At 44.9% G+C, this 20,671-nt stretch overlaps 2 protein-coding genes across 5 annotated transcripts in view; one reads left to right on the forward strand and one right to left on the reverse strand.

Moving 5' to 3' along the window:
- Positions 1–9,138: 9,138 nt before the first annotated feature.
- POLR3K (RNA polymerase III subunit K) lies at positions 9,139–16,053 on the reverse strand. Its single transcript, XM_073542776.1, has 3 exons — positions 15,921–16,053; positions 12,819–12,906; positions 9,139–11,882 (listed from the first exon to the last, which is right to left on the reverse strand). Exons 1-3 carry the CDS (start codon positions 16,029–16,031, stop codon positions 11,755–11,757), a joined length of 327 nt encoding a protein of 108 aa, XP_073398877.1. The 5' UTR covers positions 16,032–16,053; the 3' UTR covers positions 9,139–11,754.
- A 70-nt stretch (positions 16,054–16,123) lies between these two features.
- Positions 16,124–20,671, forward strand: part of SNRNP25 (small nuclear ribonucleoprotein U11/U12 subunit 25) — a 121,032-nt gene continuing 116,484 nt past the window's right edge. The window contains exons 1-3 of one of the 4 annotated variants that reach the window (XM_073542773.1): positions 16,124–16,261; positions 17,697–17,870; positions 18,581–18,671. In XM_073542773.1, the coding sequence (XP_073398874.1) occupies positions 17,712–17,870; positions 18,581–18,671 (250 nt within the window). In that variant the 5' untranslated portion in view covers positions 16,124–16,261; positions 17,697–17,711. Of the gene's footprint in view, positions 16,262–16,706; positions 16,852–17,069; positions 17,207–17,696; positions 17,871–18,580; positions 18,672–20,671 lie in introns of those variants that run through there. The other 3 variants (XM_073542775.1, XM_073542772.1, XM_073542771.1) reach the window with 3 other exon arrangements.

Raw genomic sequence — 20,671 nt, forward strand, 5'->3', positions numbered from 1 at the left:
CCTCCCTAGTTGCCCTGGGTGTGTTTCGGATTGTTGTCATACTGAAAGATCCAGCCACGACCCATCTTCAGTGCTTACTGAGAAAAGGTGGTTGTTGGCTAAAAGTTTGCAATACATGACCCTGTCTATCCTCCCTTCAATAGTGTCCTGTTCCCTCAGCAGAAAAGCACCCCCAAAATGTTTTCCCCACCAAGCTTCATGGTTGAGACTGTGTTTTTTGGGTTGTACTCATCCTTCTTCCTCTAAGCAGACCAAACAGTTCTATTTTGGTCTCATCTGACCACATGACCTTCTCCCATGCCTCCTCTGAATCATCCAAATCGTCATTGGTGAACTTTAATAGGGTCTGAACATATGTAGGTGGCATGAGCAGGGGGACCTTGCGTGACTTGCAGAATTTTAATCCATGACACCGTTGTGTGTTACTAACGGTAAAGTTTGAGCCTGTGGTCCCAGCTCTCTTCAGGTCACTGACCAGGTCCTCCCATGTAGTTCTGGGCTAATTCTTGACCTTTCTGAGAATCATCCTTACTCCAAGAGGCGAGATCTTGCATGGAGCCCTAGACCTAGGAAGACTGACAGTCATCTTGTGTTTCTTCCATTTTCTTTTTTTTTTTTTTCCAACAACAGATTTTTATTAAAGAATTATTCAAATAACCAACAGGTACATTGTAGTGATCAAACAGAAAACGAACATTTAATTGGGTGGAGTACAAGGGGAGAGGCCAACGTAAGTGACAGGAAGGAGCAGATGGTAAAGGAGGGGAAAAAAGAAGAGAGGGGGAGTTAGTAGAGTCTAAATATAATATAAAGAATTAGGACGAATCTGGGGAGTCAGGAGAATGTAAACGAAGTGATGGTGTGGCAAAGGGAGGGTGGTTGGCATACTCTGCCCAGGGAAGCCAAATGTACTCAAATTTACAGACTTTATCCATAAGTATGGCAGATAATTTTTCATTGGTCATATACCAAGAAAGGTGTCTCGACTTCTGATAAATCTTGACCTGATTTCTTCCAGTTTGATTGGCTGCTAGCAATATAAATGAGAAGAGAATTTGGGTGTGTTTATGGATGATAGGGATACGATCGTTAAGTAAGGCTTCCCAAGGGTTTTTTTAAGGTTAGTGTTCGTGACAGAGAATAAGGTGACATACCCTAGTCCAAAATCCTCACACCACTGAGAACATCCACGTCAGAATCACAACCTCTAAGACATTTAGGAGAACAGTCGGGAACTGCCTTGGCAAGTCTAGCTTGGGTTAAGTACCATTTAATTAACACCTTATAGTTTGTCTCTAGCATTAAGGTATTTAGAATTCGCTGGTTGAAGAGGACCAAATCTGAGGCCATTCTGAAACAGTAAGGGCAGAGCTGAGATCAGACTCCCAGAGAGAGTTAAATTACACCTGTGTGATGTGTAGTGCTATGTGAGTAGAGGTGTGAGATGGTACCTGGGGTGTGTGGACTCAGGTGACACCTTTTTTCTAAAGGAATGAACGTGTAAAGCGGGATGGAGTTTCTCAGAAGTGTGGTAATAAAGTTCTTCCAATTGTAAATAGCAGAATATTTCTCTAGCAGGGAGTGTGTACTTTTCTTGTAGGGCTGGGAATGGAATAATACCATCAATATTAAATAGATGGTGGACTCTCGTAATGCCTGCAGGGACCCAAAGCCAGAAGCTCCAGAGAGACAATGTTTCTTCCATTTTCTAATAATTGTGTCAACAGTTGTTACCTTATCAACAATTTTGTCCCTGGTGTGCAGAGTAGTAGGGCTTCTCAAAAAAAAACTAATAGGTCTGTGAGAGCCAGAATTCTTGCTGGTTGGTAGGTGATCAAATGCTAATTTCATGCAATAAAATGCAATTTATTTACTTAAAAATCATACAATGTGATTTTTTTTTTTTCTTTTTAGATTCTGTCTCTCACAGTTGAAGTGCACCTATTAAAAAATTACAGACCTTTTCCTTCTTCTAGGTGGGAAAACTTGCAAAATCGGCAGTGTATCAAACACTTATTTTCCTCACTGTACAGCTCTGGCCAAAATTAAGAAACCACTGCACAGTTTTATAAAACTCAGCTTCTCTACATGTCTGACAGCCATTCCATTCCAGTGTCAGTTGAATTCCAACCAGAGTACACCTCACTCTACTTAATGTGCTTCTGATTAGTAGAGTTGAGCGATACCGTCCGATACTTCAAAGTATCGTATCGGATGGTATCGGCCGATCTTTAAAAAAAGTATCGGTATCGCCGATTCCGATACCGGAAGTCCCATTCAAGTCTATGGGACTTCCGGTATCGGAATAAGAAAAACCCTTTCCTGCCCTTGTACAGCCTCTCTGGGGTCTGTACGGGCCTTTCGGGGGGCTGTGCCGGCCTGCCAGGGGGTCTGTGCAGGCTCTGGTGGTCTGTGCCGGCCTGCCGGTGGTCTGTGCAGGCTCCGGGGGGCTGTGCCGGCCTGCCGGGGGGCTGTGCCGGCCTGCCGGGGGGCTGTGCCGGCCTGCCGGGGGGCTGTGCCGGCCTGCCGGGGGGCTGTGCAGGCTCCGGGGGTCTGTGCAGGCATCGTCCGATGGGACTACAAGTCCCATCGGGCGATGCCTGCTACCATGACAGTGATTGACACATTAGCCAATGATGGGACAGTAGTAGTCCCATCATCCGGCTAATGTGTTAAATGTAAAAAAAAAAAAATAAAAAAAAAATTACATGCTACATACATACAACGTGCATACTACATACATGCTACATTCATACTACATACTAGCTACATTCATACTACATACTACATACATGCTACATACATACTACATATATACTACATGCATGCTACATACATACTGCATGCTACATACATACCACATACATACTACATACATACTACATGCATGCTACATTCATACTACATACTACATACATGCTACATACATACTACATGCTACATACATACTACATATATACTACATGCATGCTACATACATACTACATGCTACATACATACCACATACATACTACATATATACTACATGCATGCTACATACATACTACATGCTACATACATACTACATATATACTACATGCATGCTACATACATACTACATGCTACATACATACCACATACATACTACATATATACTACATGCATGCTACATACATACTACATGCTACATACATACCACATACATACTACATATATACTACATGCATGCTACATACATACTACATGCTACATACATACCACATATATACTACATACATACTACATATATACTGCATGCTACATACATACTACATATATACTACATGCATGCTACATACATACTACATGCTACATACATACTACATACATACTACATACATACTACATATATACTACATGCTACATACATACTACATGCTACATACATACTACATATATACTACATTCATGCTACATACATACTACATATATACTACATGCATGCTACATACATACTACATGCTACATGCATGCTACATACATACTACATATATACTACATGCATGCTACATACATACTACATGCTACATACATACTACATACATACTACATACATACTACATATATACTACATGCTACATACATACTACATGCTACATACATACTACATATATACTACATTCATGCTACATACATACTACATATATACTACATGCATGCTACATACATACTACATGCTACATACATACCACATACATACTACATATATACTACATGCATGCTACATACATACTACATGCTACATACATACCACATATATACTACATACATACTACATATATACTGCATGCTACATACATACTACATATATACTACATGCATGCTACATACATACTACATGCTACATACATACTACATACATACTACATACATACTACATACATACTACATACATACTACATATATACTACATGCTACATACATACTACATGCTACATACATACTACATATATACTACATTCATGCTACATACATACTACATATATACTACATGCATGCTACATACATACTACATGCTACATGCATGCTACATACATACTACATACATACTACATTCTACATACATACCACATATATACTACATACATACAATACATTCATACAATACATACATAGACATACAGTACATATAACATAGAGTAACATACTTACCAATACTTGTCACATTGTTCCCCGAAGCCATTGTCGTCTACGGAATAAATATTAACATAACAAACCACAAAAATACTCACCCACGATCCGAAGCAGTCCACGAGTGTGTCCCACGACGATCTTGGGTAGAGAACTGCAGCATCAGATGATGCTGCCGTTCTCTACGGGCTGCAGGAATCCAATGACGGAAGGTAGGTATCCTTCCGCACTGTATTCCTCCGCCACTTAAAAAAAAAAAGTCCCTAGTCTCACTTTATGCCATTGCTGTGTGGGAATTTCCCACACAGCAATGGCATAAAGTGAGACTAGGGACTTTTTTTTTTTAAGTGGCGGAGGAATACAGTGCGGAAGGATACCTACCTTCCGTCATTGGATTCCTGCAGCCCGTAGAGAACGGCAGCATCATCTGATGCTGCAGTTCTCTACCCAAGATCGTCGTGGGACACACTCGTGGACTGCTTCGGATCGTGGGTGAGTATTTTTGTGGTTTGTTATGTTAATATTTATTCCGTAGACGACAATGGCTTCGGGGAACAATGTGACAAGTATTGGTAAGTATGTTACTCTATGTTATATGTACTGTATGTCTATGTATGTATTGTATGAATGTATTGTATGTATGTAGTATATATGTGGTATGTATGTAGCATGTAGTATGTATGTAGCATGCATGTAGTATATATGTAGTATGTAGTATGTATGTGGTATGTATGTAGCATGTAGTATGTATGTAGCATGTAGTATGTATGTAGCATGCATGTAGTATGTATGTAGCATGCAGTATATATGTAGTATGTATGTAGTATATATGTGGTATGTATGTAGCATGTAGTATGTATGTAGCATGCATGTAGTATATATGTAGTATGTATGTAGCATGTAGTATGTATGTGGTATGTATGTAGCATGTAGTATGTATGTAGCATGCATGTAGTATATATGTAGTATGTATGTAGCATGCAGTATATATGTAGTATGTATGTAGTATATATGTGGTATGTATGTAGCATGTAGTATGTATGTAGCATGCATGTAGTATATATGTAGTATGTATGTGGTATGTATGTAGCATGTAGTATGTATGTAGCATGCATGTAGTATATATGTAGTATGTATGTAGTATGTATGTAGTATGTATGTAGCATGCAGTATGTATGTAGTATGTATGTAGTATGTATGTAGCATGCATGTAGTATGTATGTAGCATGTATGTAGTATGTATGTAGTATATATGTAGTATGTATGTAGCATGTAGTATGTATGTAGCATGCATGTAGTATGTATGTAGTATTTTTTTTTTTTTTTTTTAACATTTAACACATTAGCCGGATGATGGGACTACTACTGTCCCATCATTGGCTAATGTGTCAATCACTGTCATGGTAGCAGGCATCGCCCGATGGGACTTGTAGTCCCATCGGACGATGCTTGCACAGACCCCCGGACATCAGCACAGCCCCCCGGCAGGCCGGTACAGACCCCCAAAGGGTGCACAGACCACCGGCAGGCCGGCACAGCCCCCCGGCAGGCCGGTACAGACCCCCACAGGGTGCACAGACCACCGGCAGGCCGGCACAGCCCCCCGGCAGGCCGGTACAGACCCCGGGCAGTCCACACAGCCCCCCGGCAGGCCGGCACAGCCCCCCGGCAGGCCGGCAGAGACCCCCGGAAGGCCCGAAATGACGGCGCATCATGATGCGCACACACCGCGCATCATGATGACGTCAGGCCGTCAATCAACTGAACTTCCGATTCCGATGCCGAATTCCGATATTGAAAAAATATCGGAAGTCGGTATCGGAATTCCGATACAGCAAGTATCGGCCGATACCCGATACTTGCGGTATCGGAATGCTCAACACTACTGATTAGGTGATCACCTGATCCAAATCTTATTTAACCAAGGAAAGTATAAAAAAAAAAACATGCAGTATTGTTCACAATCCTCTTGCAATAGGACAAGCTGGATGGCAAAACAAGTGCTAGGAATATCCCAAAACTAATAGGAATGAAGAAAAAAAAAACATTTAACCATGTCAAAGGAGTTGAAAAGTCTTGAGTGAGGAAAAGAACGGCTTAATTCTGGCCTTACTAGCAGAGGGATACAGTGAGTGTCAGGCTGCCTCCATCCTTAAAATTTCTAAGTCGGCAGTCCATTACAAACAAGGTCAAGCAGCAGACATTGGGGAAAACAAAGCTACAGACCGGCAGAGGGCGAAAATGACTCTCCACTGACCGGGATAACCGTCATCTTATTCGAATGTCACTCAGCTACCGCAGGATGACATAAAGTGACCTACAAAAGCAATGTCAAATGGCAGCTGGGGTGAAGTGCACGGCCATAACAGTTCATAACAGGCTCCCAGAGGCAGGGCTCAAGTCATGTAAAGCTAGAAAAAAGCCTTTCATCAATGAGAAGCAAAGGAGAGACAGGCTGAAGTTTGCCAAAGACCATAAGGATTGGACCATAGAGGACTGAAGTAAGGTAATCTTCTCTGATGAGTCTAATTTTCAGCTTTGCCCAACACCTGGTCGTCTAATGGTTAGATGGAGAACTGGAGAAGCGTACAAGCCACAGTGTCTTGCACCCACTGTGAAATTTGGTGGAGGATCGGTGATGATCTAGGGATGCTTCAGCAAGGCAGGAATTGGGCAGGTTAATCTTTGCGAAGGACGTATGAATCAAGCCGCATACAAGGTTATTTTGGAAAAACAGTTGATTCCTTCTGCTCAGGTAATGTTCCCCAACTCTGAGGACTGGATTATCCAGCAGGACAATGCGCCATGCCACACAGCTAGGTCAGTCAATGTGTGAAGGACCACCACATCAAATCCCTGTCACGGCCAGGCCAATCTCCAGACCTGAATCCCATTGAAAACCTCTGGAATGTAATCAAGAGGAAGATCAATAGTCACAAGCCATCAATCAAAGAACTGCTTACATTTTTGTACCAGGAGTGGCATAAGGTCACCCAAAAGCAGTGTGAAAAACTGGTGGAAAGAAGCCAAGACGCATTAAAGCTGTGATTAAGGCTGAGTTCACACGTGGCGTTTTTTTCGCGTTTCCGCGGCGGTTTTAACCGCGCGATTTTGCCGCGAAAAATAAGCATCCCATGCATTCCTATGGGATTCCGCAATGCTGTGCTAATGCTGCGGTTTTTACCGCGGCGGAATCGCTTTGCGGTAAAAACCGCAGCATGCTCATTAATTTGTGGAATCGCGGCGATCCCGCACCCATAGGAATGCATTGTTCCGCTTACTTCCTGCATGTGGCTGTGCACACCATGCGGAAAGTAAGCAGAACAATTGCGGATGGTACCCACGGTCCGGAGGAGAGGAGACTGTCCTCAGGGCTTTGGGTGCCATATCCCTGTAAAAAAAAAAGAATTTAAAAATAAAAAATATTGTTATTCTCACCCTCCGACGTCCCGCACAGTCTTCCCGCTTCTTTTCACGCTCTCGTTCCCAGTAGTCCTTTGCGAAAATGCCCGCGATGACGTCCGTTCTCGCGGGATCGCGAAGTCTCGCGGTCATTCGCGCGATGTCATCGCGAATTACCGCGAGACATCGCGATCCCGCGAGAACGGACGTAATCGCGGGCATTTTCGCAAAGGATTACTGGGAACGGATGCGCGGGATGTCGGAAGGTAAGAATAACACCATTTTTTTTTTTTTTTTACATTCTTTTACTACTGATGCTGCATAGGCGGCCTCAGTAGTAAAAAGTTGGTCACACTCGTCAAACATTATGTTTGACGAGTGTGACCAACCTGTCAATCACTTTCCAAGCGATGCTACAGATCACTTGGAAAACGCTAGCATTTTGCAAGCTAATTACGCTTGCAAAATGCTAGTTTTTCCGCGGGAAAATCGCAGGAATTTAAAATGCGATTTTCCCGCGGACTGGAATTCCGGAATTCTCGCTGTAATTTCCGCGAGAGTTCCGGTACGTGTGCACTTAGCCTATCAATCATGGTTGTTCCACAAAATATTGATTTCTGAACTCTTCCTGAGGTAAAACATTAGTATTGCTGCTTCTAAATGATTATGAACTTGTTTTCTTAGCATTATTTGAGGTCTGCAAGCACTGCATTTTTTTTGTTATTTTGACCATTTCTCATTTTCTGAAAATAAATACAAAATTTAGTGCTTGGAAATTATTCAAAGACATGTTGTCAGTAGTTTATAGAATAAAAGAGCAATTTACATTTTACTCAAAAATATACCTATAATGAGAAAAATCATACTGAAAATTTTGCAGTTGTCTCTTAATTTTTGTCAGAGCTGCATATGACCCCCTTAGGCTATGTGCACACGTAGTTTGAGGTCCTACGGATTTTTCCACGCTGATTTGGAAAAATCCGCAGGTAAATTCTCAGGTCAAAAGACCTGCGGATTAGCCTGCGGTTTCACACCTCTACAATGGAGGTGTGAAACCACAGCGGAATCCGCACAAAGAATTGACATGCTGCGGATTTGAACCCGCAGCAAATCCACAGCGTTTTTCAGTTTACTGTACAACGCACCTAAATCTGCTGTGGACCCACAGAGTCTGAAACGCTGTGGATCCGCAGCAGAATCCGCACCGTGTGCACATTGCCACTCTACGGCTATCAGATTCCTGATGTAATAATGGCAATGATCCAGATTATCCACAGGATTGACAAATTCTCTTTTTGCTGGTAAGTACTTGTAGAAATAGAATCTGCCACATGGATTCGAGCCACTCCAAAGTTCTTCTAAACAATTAAGTGGTGTCACTTTATTCTCAGCACTAAAATGACTGTGAATCAAGAACTCCTTCAAGTTTTGAGGCAACACGGATAGGAGAGTTTCAGCACCAGAACGCTAGTGTGGACGTGCTCAGCAAAACAGCGTTATGGAACTACGGAAAGGAAGAAAACGAGAGTGCATGTCAATAAATAAAAAAAAAAAGAGTAACTGTCCATGAAATAGAAGAGGCAGCTCTGACCATTTCTAGTGCAATCCTTTATTCATAATTGTAAACACATGGTGGTGGGAGTCGTGTGAAGACAAGATCGGAATAAGGCCATTTCGCACTGCGTGCGCTTCCTCTGGTACTTCAAGCTTTGCTATCTAAGGAAGGTCTCCTAACAATCAGGCAATCCCCACATGTGTTGTGGCTGTCCAACAGTCGCAAAACATGCAGCTGCAGGGATTTGAACATATTATCTCAGCTTGACAAGATATTCGGCTAACACATTATCCGAGCACATTTGCTCATCACTAATTATAACCTTAAAGGCTCAAACTAGTATAGAGCTGTGGAGGCTCCATGCCGGTTGGTTGGGGTGTGTGTGTGTTTGGAGTGACATACCTATCATTACTGCTTACATGAACCTGCACACGAGTCGCATCTTCCAAGTCCTCTACAAGGGTTCTCGTCTCTCCTGTCATCTTATGTGGAAGAATAAAGCCGCACCTCTCTTATGTACATCTACTGCAACATTGTTTTGGATTACTACACTTCATGTGAACTTAGCAGGTCCATACTTCTACTGTAGAATATTTTATATGAAAGCAAAAATACACAGGCTTTTAGAATTTTTAGGATATTTCATAACTTTACATATTTATTCTGTGCTAAACTTTATCACTACATGTCAGCAGCAAGAACCGGAGAGTCAGGACATGTATGTGCTAACGTAGTAGGAATGACCATAGTCTATTGGGACGTTTATATTGCTGACCCCTATGGAGGAGACAGGCAGTCTAACTATTGTACAGAAACACTGAATGGAAGCATTCAGCCATTGACATTTTATGGAGACTCCAGTGGGTGTCACTATGACCACATAACCGATCATTAGCTGAAGTGTGACACCTTATGTTGCACAACTATAATGGTATGTTTCCACAGTCAGTAAATGCTGTGGGTTAGATGCTGCGTACATCTGCAGCGTCCAACCCGAAACGGTCAGATGTTACAGCATAGCAGATGGTATTTCAAGAAATCCCATGTCCACTATGCGTGCACCGGTGGCTTCCCTGCGGAGACGGACATGCGGCACGTTTTTCCAGACAGCAGCATGTTTATTTATATTGCGGAGACCCTCCATCTCCGCAAGATAAATGTCACTTGTACAGTGTATTGGATGCAGCAATTCCGCACAGTTCAATGAACACATGCGGAATCACCTGCGTTAAAAAGCCGGCAGCGCTTTGGACAAAGCGGACATGTGCTGGATCCAAAGTGCTGCCCAATACTGAACGTGTGCACATACCCCAAGTCACCTTGAAAAGTAAAATCTTAAAACTTTTTTTTTTACTTTTTGTAATGACAACATACAAAAAAAAGGATTTAAATGTACATAAATATAAAAAATATTTAAAGGGATTGTTCATTCCTCATATACTGACTTACCCTGACTAATCAGCTGTTTGCAAGCCCTGCATACAAGTTGACAGTGAATGGTGCTAGGACATCACAGCTCCATACACTGTGTAGTAGCCGTTCCCCGCTACTGCAACTCAGCTCCCAAATACCTCAATAAAATCTGAGCTGCAGTAACTGAGAACATCCACTATACAGTGTGAGGCGCTGTGGTGTCCTTGCTCCGGTTTCAGGAGCTGCAAACAGCAGCTCAGTGGGATGCTGGGACACTTAGACAAGCCCTTTCACGTTTTATTCTTCATTCATACCATTTTCCTTTTCTTTGTTTCAGGGGTTGTCCAGACTTATGATATTCATGAGCAAGCCTCAGGATATGTCATAAATACCAGATAGTGAAGGTCTGGTACCTGGAACCCCCACTGATCAGCTGTCTCCACGTCTGGTCAGATGTAAGCAATGCATGAAGACAGAACAGCAAAACTGTGTAGTGGCCGTTCCCAGGTACTGTAGGTCAGCTCCTATTGAATTGAGTAATAGCTGAGCTTCAGCTCTAAGCAGCGGCCACTACAAAAGAGTGCAGGTGTACTGTTATGGCCTTTTACACTGTCTACATGCAGTCTCCGCCGGAGTGGAAAATAGCAGTTTGGGGTGGGTGCCAGGTGTCGGCCCCCACTGATGTATTTTGAGGACATATCCTCAGACAGGTAAATATCATAAGTCTTGTTCCCCTTTAAGAAAGAATAATATCCACTTTAAATGGAAGCCAATTGAGCTGTTCTCTTCTGTAAATCTGCCATGGCGCCTATAACGTGTGACACCAAGGCTTTCTACAAATGAAAAAGCAAGGCTGTTTCCAATCGCTATTTCTTTAAATTTATCTGGGTGGCAATCCGCTGAATTTGAGTAAATATATCTGTAGTACCCCATGACAGATAGTCAAATGAACAGCCATTTATTTACTATATGGATGGGGCAGGTCTGCCACCAAGAGAACCACTGACATGGCTCCTCCGCTTTGGTTCCAAGAGGAGTACACACTAAGACCCTTCAGGATTCGGGTAAGAAAAAGACAGATCACATGGCAGGAGGGGTTGGTTAAAGTTCAAAACGAGAACAGAAGTTATTTTTCACCATTTCACCAAGTTTAAATAAAGAAAATTAATAGAGAATTTGCCCCCAGACATTAAGATACATAAGCAATGTCCACTGACAACACAAAGGGTAAAGGATCAATCCCTCCATCGGTGGCCACACTGTAGATTGCAACACTTGTAGAACGTAGTCATTGGCTCATCGGCTGATCTGGTCTGAATCTGCATGAAAAAAGCTCTTGGATGCTCGCACTTAGGGCACGGTTCTGGAAGAAGAACATAAAAATTACACAAAGGGAGACGCATCAATCCTAATGTAATGCAACTGGTGTTCTGTGCTATCACAGCTACAAGTGTGTCTCACCCAGCCTGGCTACATGACGTTTACACGGCTAATCCAGCCAGCCCAGCTACGCGGCATTTACACGGCTAATCCACCCAGCCTGGCTACATGGCATTCACACAACTAATCCAGCCAGCCCGGCTACATGGCATTCACACGGCTATTCCAGCCAGCCCGGCTACGCGGCTAATCCACCCAGCCTGGCTATATGGCATTCATACGGCTATTCCAGCCAGCCCTGCTACGCGGCTAATCCACCCAGCCTGGCTACATGGCATTCACACAACTAATCCAGCCAGCCCGGCAACATGGCATTCACACGGCTATTCCAGCCAGCCCGGCTACGCGGCTAATCCACCCAGCCTGGCTATATGGCATTCACACGGCTATTCCAGCCAGCCCGGCTACGCGGCTAATCCACCCAGCCTGGCTAGATGGCATTCACACGGCTATTCCAGCCAGCCCGGCTACGCGGCTAATCCACCCAGCCTGGCTATATGGCATTCACACGGCTATTCCAGCCAGCCCGGCTACGCGGCTAATCCACCCAGCCTGGCTACATGGCATTCACACGGCTAATACACGATGCAGGAAAGCAGGTGATAAAGTCCTGCATGGGAGATATGTGTCAAGTGACTAGCCTCAGAAGCTTCCATATGGCACCTGAATCACAATTTTAGCGATAAGTTGCAATTCTTTAACATGGGAAACTGTATTTAGTCTTGTAAATTTTATAACTGCTCATGTATAAAAACAGCTGCAAAAACATCCACTTGTTTGGATGAAAGTCGGGACTATTTTTTTTTTTTTTTTTTTTTTATACGCCAAGCCTACACTTAGTACTGTGAGTAACTCTTACCTGCAGTCGAGTCCACGTTTTCCCATGCTGCAGAGCCTCCCAGCACATCATCCACCTCCTTCAGTTTGGGGTATTTTCGGCTAGTTACCTAAAGGGAAGATCGATCACAAATATGACTAGTGATATTATTATTTATGCAAAATTCCCAAGTGTAGACCACGAAAGATCATAAATCAATTAAAGAGATAGAGAGATAAAGGCAATGATGATGGGACAGAGTATTGCTAAAGGGGTTGACCACTATTAGGCAATAGAGGCAGGTCAGGCTACTTTCACACTTGCGTTATGAGGCGCAGCACACGGCCGCCGTGCAGCTCCGCCCCCTGCCGCACCCCCTCCGGTCAGCTCCTATGCGCGCATGACGCTGCATGCGACCTGCATCCCCTATATTTAGCGTTGGGTCCGCAGGCCGTGCGCTGGTATGCTTTTGCCGGCGCATGAGCCCTTTTGGCGCTGTGCTGAGCGCTCCAAAATGCAACACGGTGCGTTTGGCGCACGTCGGCGCATGCGCCGGCAAAAGCATACCAGCGCACGGCCTGCGTACCCAACGCTAAATATAGGGGACGCAGGTCGCATGCAGCATCATGCGCCCATAGGAGCTGACCGGAGGGGGCGCGGCCGGGGGCGGAGTTGCACGGTGGCCGTGTGCTGCGCCTCATAACGCAAGTGTGAAAGTAGCTTCATTCAGACAATACTGACCTGTCAGAGAATGAAAAGAGGCCGGCGGTAGAAGACAGGCAAGACAGCAGTGCAGGCTGTGCTGCACTTTTAGCTCATTAACATAAAAGTTGAGCAAAGGATTTTAAGGAAAATCGTTTCTCTACAGCAGATGTATAAAAGTGATCTCCTTTACAGCGTCTTTGCTTAAATGCCATTCATTTGGGACAGAACAATCTGCTGACAGGTTCCCTAAATACTGTGTAACCCAATTCTCCTCTGTAGAAAGATGATAGTCAGTGGTGACATGCGGCCACCAAGTCTCCTGCCCACAGGTGTCACCAGAAGCGGCTCTCATGGTGACGGATTAGTAAGAGGCTGGTCCTGCAGCAGACGGTGACGCTGCACAGCTCCTGGCACCCCTGCCCCATCAGTTACACTGGCCCCACACAGAATTACTAGGGTGAGGCGGCCGTGCAGCCCCGAGATGCCACCAGTGACCCTGCCTTATATCACGTCTATGGCCGGCACAGACACATACTGGATAGCCGGGACTATACGGCGAGGGCGGCCATTGTGTATCTAATGTGTAAGGCTAATACTTGGGTGAGGCGGCCGTGCAGCCCCATGATGCCACCGGTGACCTTGCTTTATATCACGTCTATGGCTGGCACAGACACATACTGGATAGCTGGGACTATATGGCGAGGGCGGCCATTGTGTATCTAATGTGTAAGGCTATTACTTGGGTGAGGCAGCCGTGCAGCCCCATGATGCCACTGGTGACCTTGCTTTATATCAAGTCTATGGCTGGCACAGACACATACTGGATAGCTGGGACTATATGGCGAGGGCGGCCATTGTGTATCTAATGTGTAAGGCTATTACTTGGGTGAGGCAGCCGTGCAGCCCCACGATGCCACTGGTGACCTTGCTTTATATCACGTCTATGGCTGGCACAGACACATACTGGATAGCTGGGACTATATGGCGAGGGCGGCCATTGTGTATCTAATGTGTAAGGCTATTACTTGGGTGAGGCGGCCATGCAGCCCAAGGATGCCACCGGTGACCTTGCTTTATATCACGTCTATGGCTGGCACAGACACATACTGGATAGCTGGGACTATATGGCGAGGGCGGCCATTGTGTATCTAATGTGTAAGGCTATTACTTGGGTGAGGCGGCCGTGCAGCCCCATGATGCCACCGGTGACCTTGCTTTATATCACGTCTATGGCTGGCACAGACACATACTGGATAGCTGGGACTATATGGCGAGGGCGGCCATTGTGTATCTAATGTGTAAGGCTATTACTTAGGTGAGGCAGCCGTGCAGCCCCATGATGCCACTGGTGACCTTGCTTTATATCAAGTCTATGGCTGGCACAGACACATACTGGATAGCTGGGACTATATGGCGAGGGCGGCCATTGTGTATCTAATGTGTAAGGCTATTACTTGGGTGAGGCAGCCGTGCAGCCCCACGATGCCACTGGTGACCTTGCTTTATATCACGTCTATGGCTGGCACAGACACATACTGGATAGCTGGGACTATATGGCGAGGGCGGCCATTGTGTATCTAATGTGTAAGGCTATTACTTGGGTGAGGCGGCCATGCAGCCCAAGGATGCCACCGGTGACCTTGCTTTATATCACGTCTATGGCTGGCACAGACACATACTGGATAGCCCGGACTATATGGCGAGGGCGGCCATTGTGTGAGGCTGTTACCACGGCACCAACGCCCTGACGGGGTGTAACGCAGATCATACGGCACATGAGATCTTTACACAAGAGGCTGAGAACACAATCGCTCCCGCCATCCTTCGCTTTGCATTGATTGGATGGATCCAAAGACGTCGCCGACGCAGGATGCGCTTTCTTGCTTCCTCCTTGTCCCGAACAATCATTGCCAACAGACTGTCCTCAAGAGCAAAATCCACACATATCCTCGCAATGTTCGCCAGAACTTCTTCCATCTCTGCCACTTGCTCTACAACCTTTCAAAGATGGGGTGCTAAAACACTCATATATATATATATATATATATATATATATGTTTCCAGGAGCCAATCACGTTTTGGGAGCCTCCCATCTGGCTTTTGAAAAAACGGATCCGTCAAAAAAACGGAAGAAACGGATGGAAAAACCGGATACAACGGATCCGTCGAAAAAACAGATCCCTTGCATCAGTTTTTCACTACTTTCGACGGATCAGTCGCGACAACGGATTTTGACTGACGCCAAAAGACTAAAGTGTGAAAGAAGCCTTATACTGAGGCAGAGTAGTGGGGGCCTAGGAAGCAGAGCGCTGCAGACACAGGGGCCCCGTGGTCTCTGGTCACCGCTACTGACTGTTGCTAGGCAACAAACCTGCCGTGGACATTCTATTACGCATTCACTGGGAAGCCGGTGAGGCTATAAACTCGCCCCACACTGACCTTGCGGTTGATATTGTGCACATAGGGGCAGGTATTGCAGGCGAACCGATAGCACTTCTGCCCCTCCTCCACAATCAGCACATTCCCACAAGTTGGGCAGAACAGCAGCATGCCGCCAGCACGCCAGGACCGGACCCGGCACACCGCGCCACTTCCGCCAATACTTCGGCCGTGGTGACGTATTTCCGCCCTCCGATCATATGCTGTTTCCGCCAGCTGTATGACGTGTATCCGCCCACAGGTCACGTGTTGCGATGTATTTCCGGTGGTCACTGTTAAGCTCTCTATGAAGCATGATGCTTAGTGACAGAAGTCAGACAGCTTCCCGTGCTGTGTAGCCGGTGAGTGGGCGCCATGTTTGTGTTATACCGGTGCGTTACTGCTCCTTGTGCTGTAGAGGGCGCTCAGCTGGATGAGCCTGACATCTAATGTTCTCTATCAGCCATTGCGGTGTGGGTGACATTGCCTCTCACCTTCTGATAGAAGACAAGGAATTAATAAAGATCTTTATTTATATAGCGCCAACATATTCCGCAGCGCTTTACAGTTTAACAGTTTCAAAACACAAGTCATAAGTAACAACGTTAACAATAATACAATAATTAAAGCAAAATAAGACGACCCTGCTCGTGAGAGTCTACAATGAGGTGGGGGAGATACAAAGTACAGGTGTGTATTTACAATGGTGTATTTACAATGATGGTCCGGCCATCTTGAGGGAGGGAGTGATGGATGGAGATAGTGGATGGGCTACACACACACACTTGCACATAAAATGACTGATTAGTGAGCATGATAGGCCGCTCTGAATAGATGTGTTTTGAGAGAGCGCCTGAAACTATGCAAATTGTGGATAGTCCTAATTTCTTGGGGTAGAGCATTCCAGAGGATTGGCGCAGCGCGGGAGAAGTCTTGGAGTCGGGAGTGGGAGGTACGGATTAGTGCAGAGGTTAGTCGAAAGTCGTTTGCAGAGCGCAGTGATCGTCTAGGCCGAAAGACAGAAATGAGGGAGGAGATGTAGGGGGGTGCCGCACTGTGGAGAGCTTTGTGGGTGAGAACAAGTACTTTGAATTGGATTCAATAATGAATGGGCAGCCAATATAAGGACTGGCGAAGAGCGGACACGTCCGAGTACCGATTAGCCAGATAGATGACTCTGGCTGCTGCATTAAGTATGGACTGGAGAGGGGAAAGTCGAGTAATGGGGAGACCAATTAATAGAGCGTTGCAGTAATCCAGGCGGGAATGGATCAAATGCTACAGTGAGGGTTTTTGTTGCTTTCATGGTGAGAAAAGGGCGAATTCTGGAGATGTTCTTTAGGTGTAGGCTGCAAGAGATTGTATATGGAATGTGAAGGAGAGATTGGTGTCAAACATAACACCCAGACAGTGCGTCTGCTGCCGGGGTGTTATTATGGTGCCACCCACGGAGAGGGAAATGTCAGATTTAGGGAGGTTAGTAGATGGCGGGAGCAGAAGAAGTTCCGTTTTTGAGAGGTTACTGTCACTCATTGAGAGTGACAGAGCGGCCATCACTCCCCCACCGGGCCACCGTTCTCCACCTGCCGGACTCTGTGTGTACTTAGGATGTCACATGTCTGCTCCGAAAGTGGGTAACAAGTGACGAGGGCCTGCTGATCGCTGTGCTAGCGCTGCTCGACGGCGTCTCTGATGGATCTCATGGCTCCGCCGGCCCATTGGTGCAGTATTGGGGTCCTAGCAGGAACCCCCAGGACCGAGTCTGAGCCTCACCAATAAAGATCTTGTCTCTTTTAGGAAATAGAAGTAAATATGAATTCGGAGGACGAGGGCGATCCCAACCATTTGGGAGGTGAAATCAAAGAGGAAGATGCGGAGGAGGAGCTGCCACATGCGGAAGTCATAGACATATTCCAGGAGGGTCTCGCAATGTTGGTCCAGGACCCTCTGCTGTGTGACCTTCCCATACAGGTACGGCGAGGCTTGTGGTCTCCTCTGATAACAGATGCTTAACAGGCCGGGGTGCACAACTGTTTCTAATCCCAGGGCCACATTGTCAGATTGGATCAATTCCTGAGGCCTCAGTAAAACCTAAATTATGATCTGGGACATTTACCAAATATTGTAGTTAAATGCCACAAATGTCAGATGTGCAAGTTACAGGACTCCCACATACCAGGAAGCTGAGTAGCTGCCTTCTTGCCATCCCAAACTGTGCTTATAGGGGATCCGTCTACTGGGTCATGCTGCCCAAACTGCAAGCAGCACGGATCACAGCCTTGCAAGGGACCTGTGAATCACCTTGAGCGGTACTGGGAAGAGCCGGCCAGGGGCAGCGCTGGACCCTGCTTGCCTACGCCTGGGAGTGATTACAGCCGCACTCTCCATAACTGATCAATGACTGAAAATGAGCAGGGACAGGGAGAATAAATTGTCATTTTCTCCCTGTAGCTGCTCCAGTAAGGCAGGCAGACATGATTCAAATGCTATTTACATGCAGATGAGCACTATATCTGCAGGGAAACAGCAGTTTAGGAGCTGACTGGTGCACTTTTTTTTTTTTTTTTTTACAGTCTTTAAATGCGTTTTCCATGATTAGAAAAAAGTTGATACAATATAATATCACTTTACCTTTTCCATTGTGTTTACTGATGATTGACCTCTCCCTTTTTTAATTGCAGGTTACGTTAGAAGAAATAAATTCCCAAATTGCACTTGAATTTGGTCAAGCAATGACCGTCCGGGTGTGTAAAGGTGACGGGGAAGTGATGCGTAAGTGTTAAACCAGAGCAGCGACCATTTGTGTTACACTTCTAACACAATGGAATATTTGGGCAGTTTTACAATGTCCAATATTATAAAACCCCAAACTGAACAGATGCGGTGTGAGTCTTCATTTAAATATGTCCAGCATATATTGGTATCTCTCTAATCCAGGTAGTGACGCCCAGACAGTGACGGCAGCATAACAAAGGCTCAGCCTTCAAATATTCAAAGCTGGACCAGGAGTGTACATACATAAAAATCCAAGGACCTCATAGAAAAAGTCCTAAGGATAGGTCCTCAGTGATAAAGTAGTGGACAGCATTGTTTAAGCTCCTGATTCGTTCCTCTAGGGTAAATCTTCAGGGTGATAACCGGGTGAGATTGTACCACTTTTTACTATGCACTGTTATATCTCTTTACACCCCATTTTTTTGTTTGTTTTCGCTTAATTTAGTACCTGTCTGAGCTTAGCTCCTTTTTAATGGTATTATTAAAAGTAAAACTTTAGTTTATCTTGATATTCTCTCTCCCTGCTACTTTGATATATATAATGGTTTGAGAGATCAGTATCACTGTTATTGGTTGAGACCCCTGACTGATTCATAAAGAGCAGTTACCTGTAGTCTTTATTTCTCTTCTGTGAATAAAGCAAACGGGATTCACAGAAGATTATACTTTTTTTTTTTTGGCATTTCAAGTTTGCTTTATACATTACATTAAAAATGAGTTCAGTCTGTGATCCCCCTCCAGTATCAGTGACTCTGCTGGGACACAGCTACAACCCTCTTACCACAGGGCTGTTTTATTAAAACCGCTGTACCTTGTAGTATAAGGATTCACCACTAGAGGGCAGTGAAGGCCAACAGCGGATGTGTATACACAATGTAAGGGCCAGAACATCGCCGCTCTGCAGGCTGTCAGTGGCCTCTGCCAAGGCTGCAGATTGTCTTCTATTCACTAGAATGGGCGAGAATCTGCAGCGGTCACTACACACTGTGGAGTTCTGCTCCTTACATTACAAGCCCACACAGACATGAGAAGAACATGCTAGATGCATGCAGATATTATTTGCTTTTTTTCTTATCACATATTTGTAGCTTTTTAGGAAACCCTATCCTAGAGGTCAGGGTGATACAATAACACAATCACATGAGTGTACTAGATAAACAAGACTAAATTGTAAGTTACTTTGCTGCATTTCAGAATATAGTAGGCAACTGCTTAGGTAGTGATTCCTCCCATTAGGTATCAGAACAACCCGAAAATATCCGCACACGTGCCGTGGGCACCCACCATGACGCCTGCACTGTACAGGCTTGTAGAACACACAGCTTCATAATGTAATCCCTCGGAGAATAGGGATTATTTCCTAACTGTAGAAGTCCAGGGTGGTATCAGTAATTGATCCCGTTCTGTCCTATAGGGCAGTGACTGCACAGAAGTACATGTGTGACTGAGGCTCTTATGTACTGTGCTACATCGCCATCTGCTGGTAAACCTGTGTAGTACTGGCGGTGTGGATTTTGCAACATATGGTACAAAATCACTAAACTGCAAAGCAACTAAAAGAGGACTAAAAATCCTCCAAAAACTATCAGAAAACAGCAGAAAGAAGGCAGTGATGTTTACCTGCCCAGGCCTCCAGACAAATGCACTATCAGGGAGCAGCAGACCCATGTAATTAAGATGGCGGTAACACAGGTGCAGAAATACTGATGAAACAACCACTCTCTGCCTATCAATCCATGGAGGAGGTGGTTGCCTAGTATGTTATTGCTCAATAAAGACTTGTATGTGGCGCTGTTCACACAATGGTCATTCACAGCATCTGGTTTACAGCCTATTAGTGACACCCTTCTATTAACTCAGGCGGGCTGCCCAGCGCTATCCAGATGCATCCTATGTGAACAGACACCACAGTTTACAAGACTATATTGGCCCAACTGCACCCTGAATAATAAAGTGCAGAAAAATACATATAAAAATGAGGTATTAGTCGATATTTT

Source organism: Dendrobates tinctorius, unplaced genomic scaffold (assembly GCF_039654945.1).
Source record: "Dendrobates tinctorius isolate UK_male_01 unplaced genomic scaffold, ASM3965494v1 ptg000129l, whole genome shotgun sequence".
Classification (NCBI taxonomy): Eukaryota; Metazoa; Chordata; class Amphibia; order Anura; family Dendrobatidae; genus Dendrobates; species Dendrobates tinctorius.

Coding starts and splice junctions, on each gene's coding strand:
- POLR3K (XM_073542776.1), bottom strand. CDS start 16,031: ATGCTGCTGTTCTGCCCAACTTGTGGGAATGTGCTGATTGTGGAGGAG. Junction 12,907..15,920: donor TGCACAATATCAACCGCAAG/GTCAGTGTGGGG, acceptor TCTTCCCTTTAG/GTAACTAGCCGAAAATACCC. Junction 11,883..12,818: donor AAACGTGGACTCGACTGCAG/GTAAGAGTTACT, acceptor TTCTTCTTCCAG/AACCGTGCCCTAAGTGCGAG.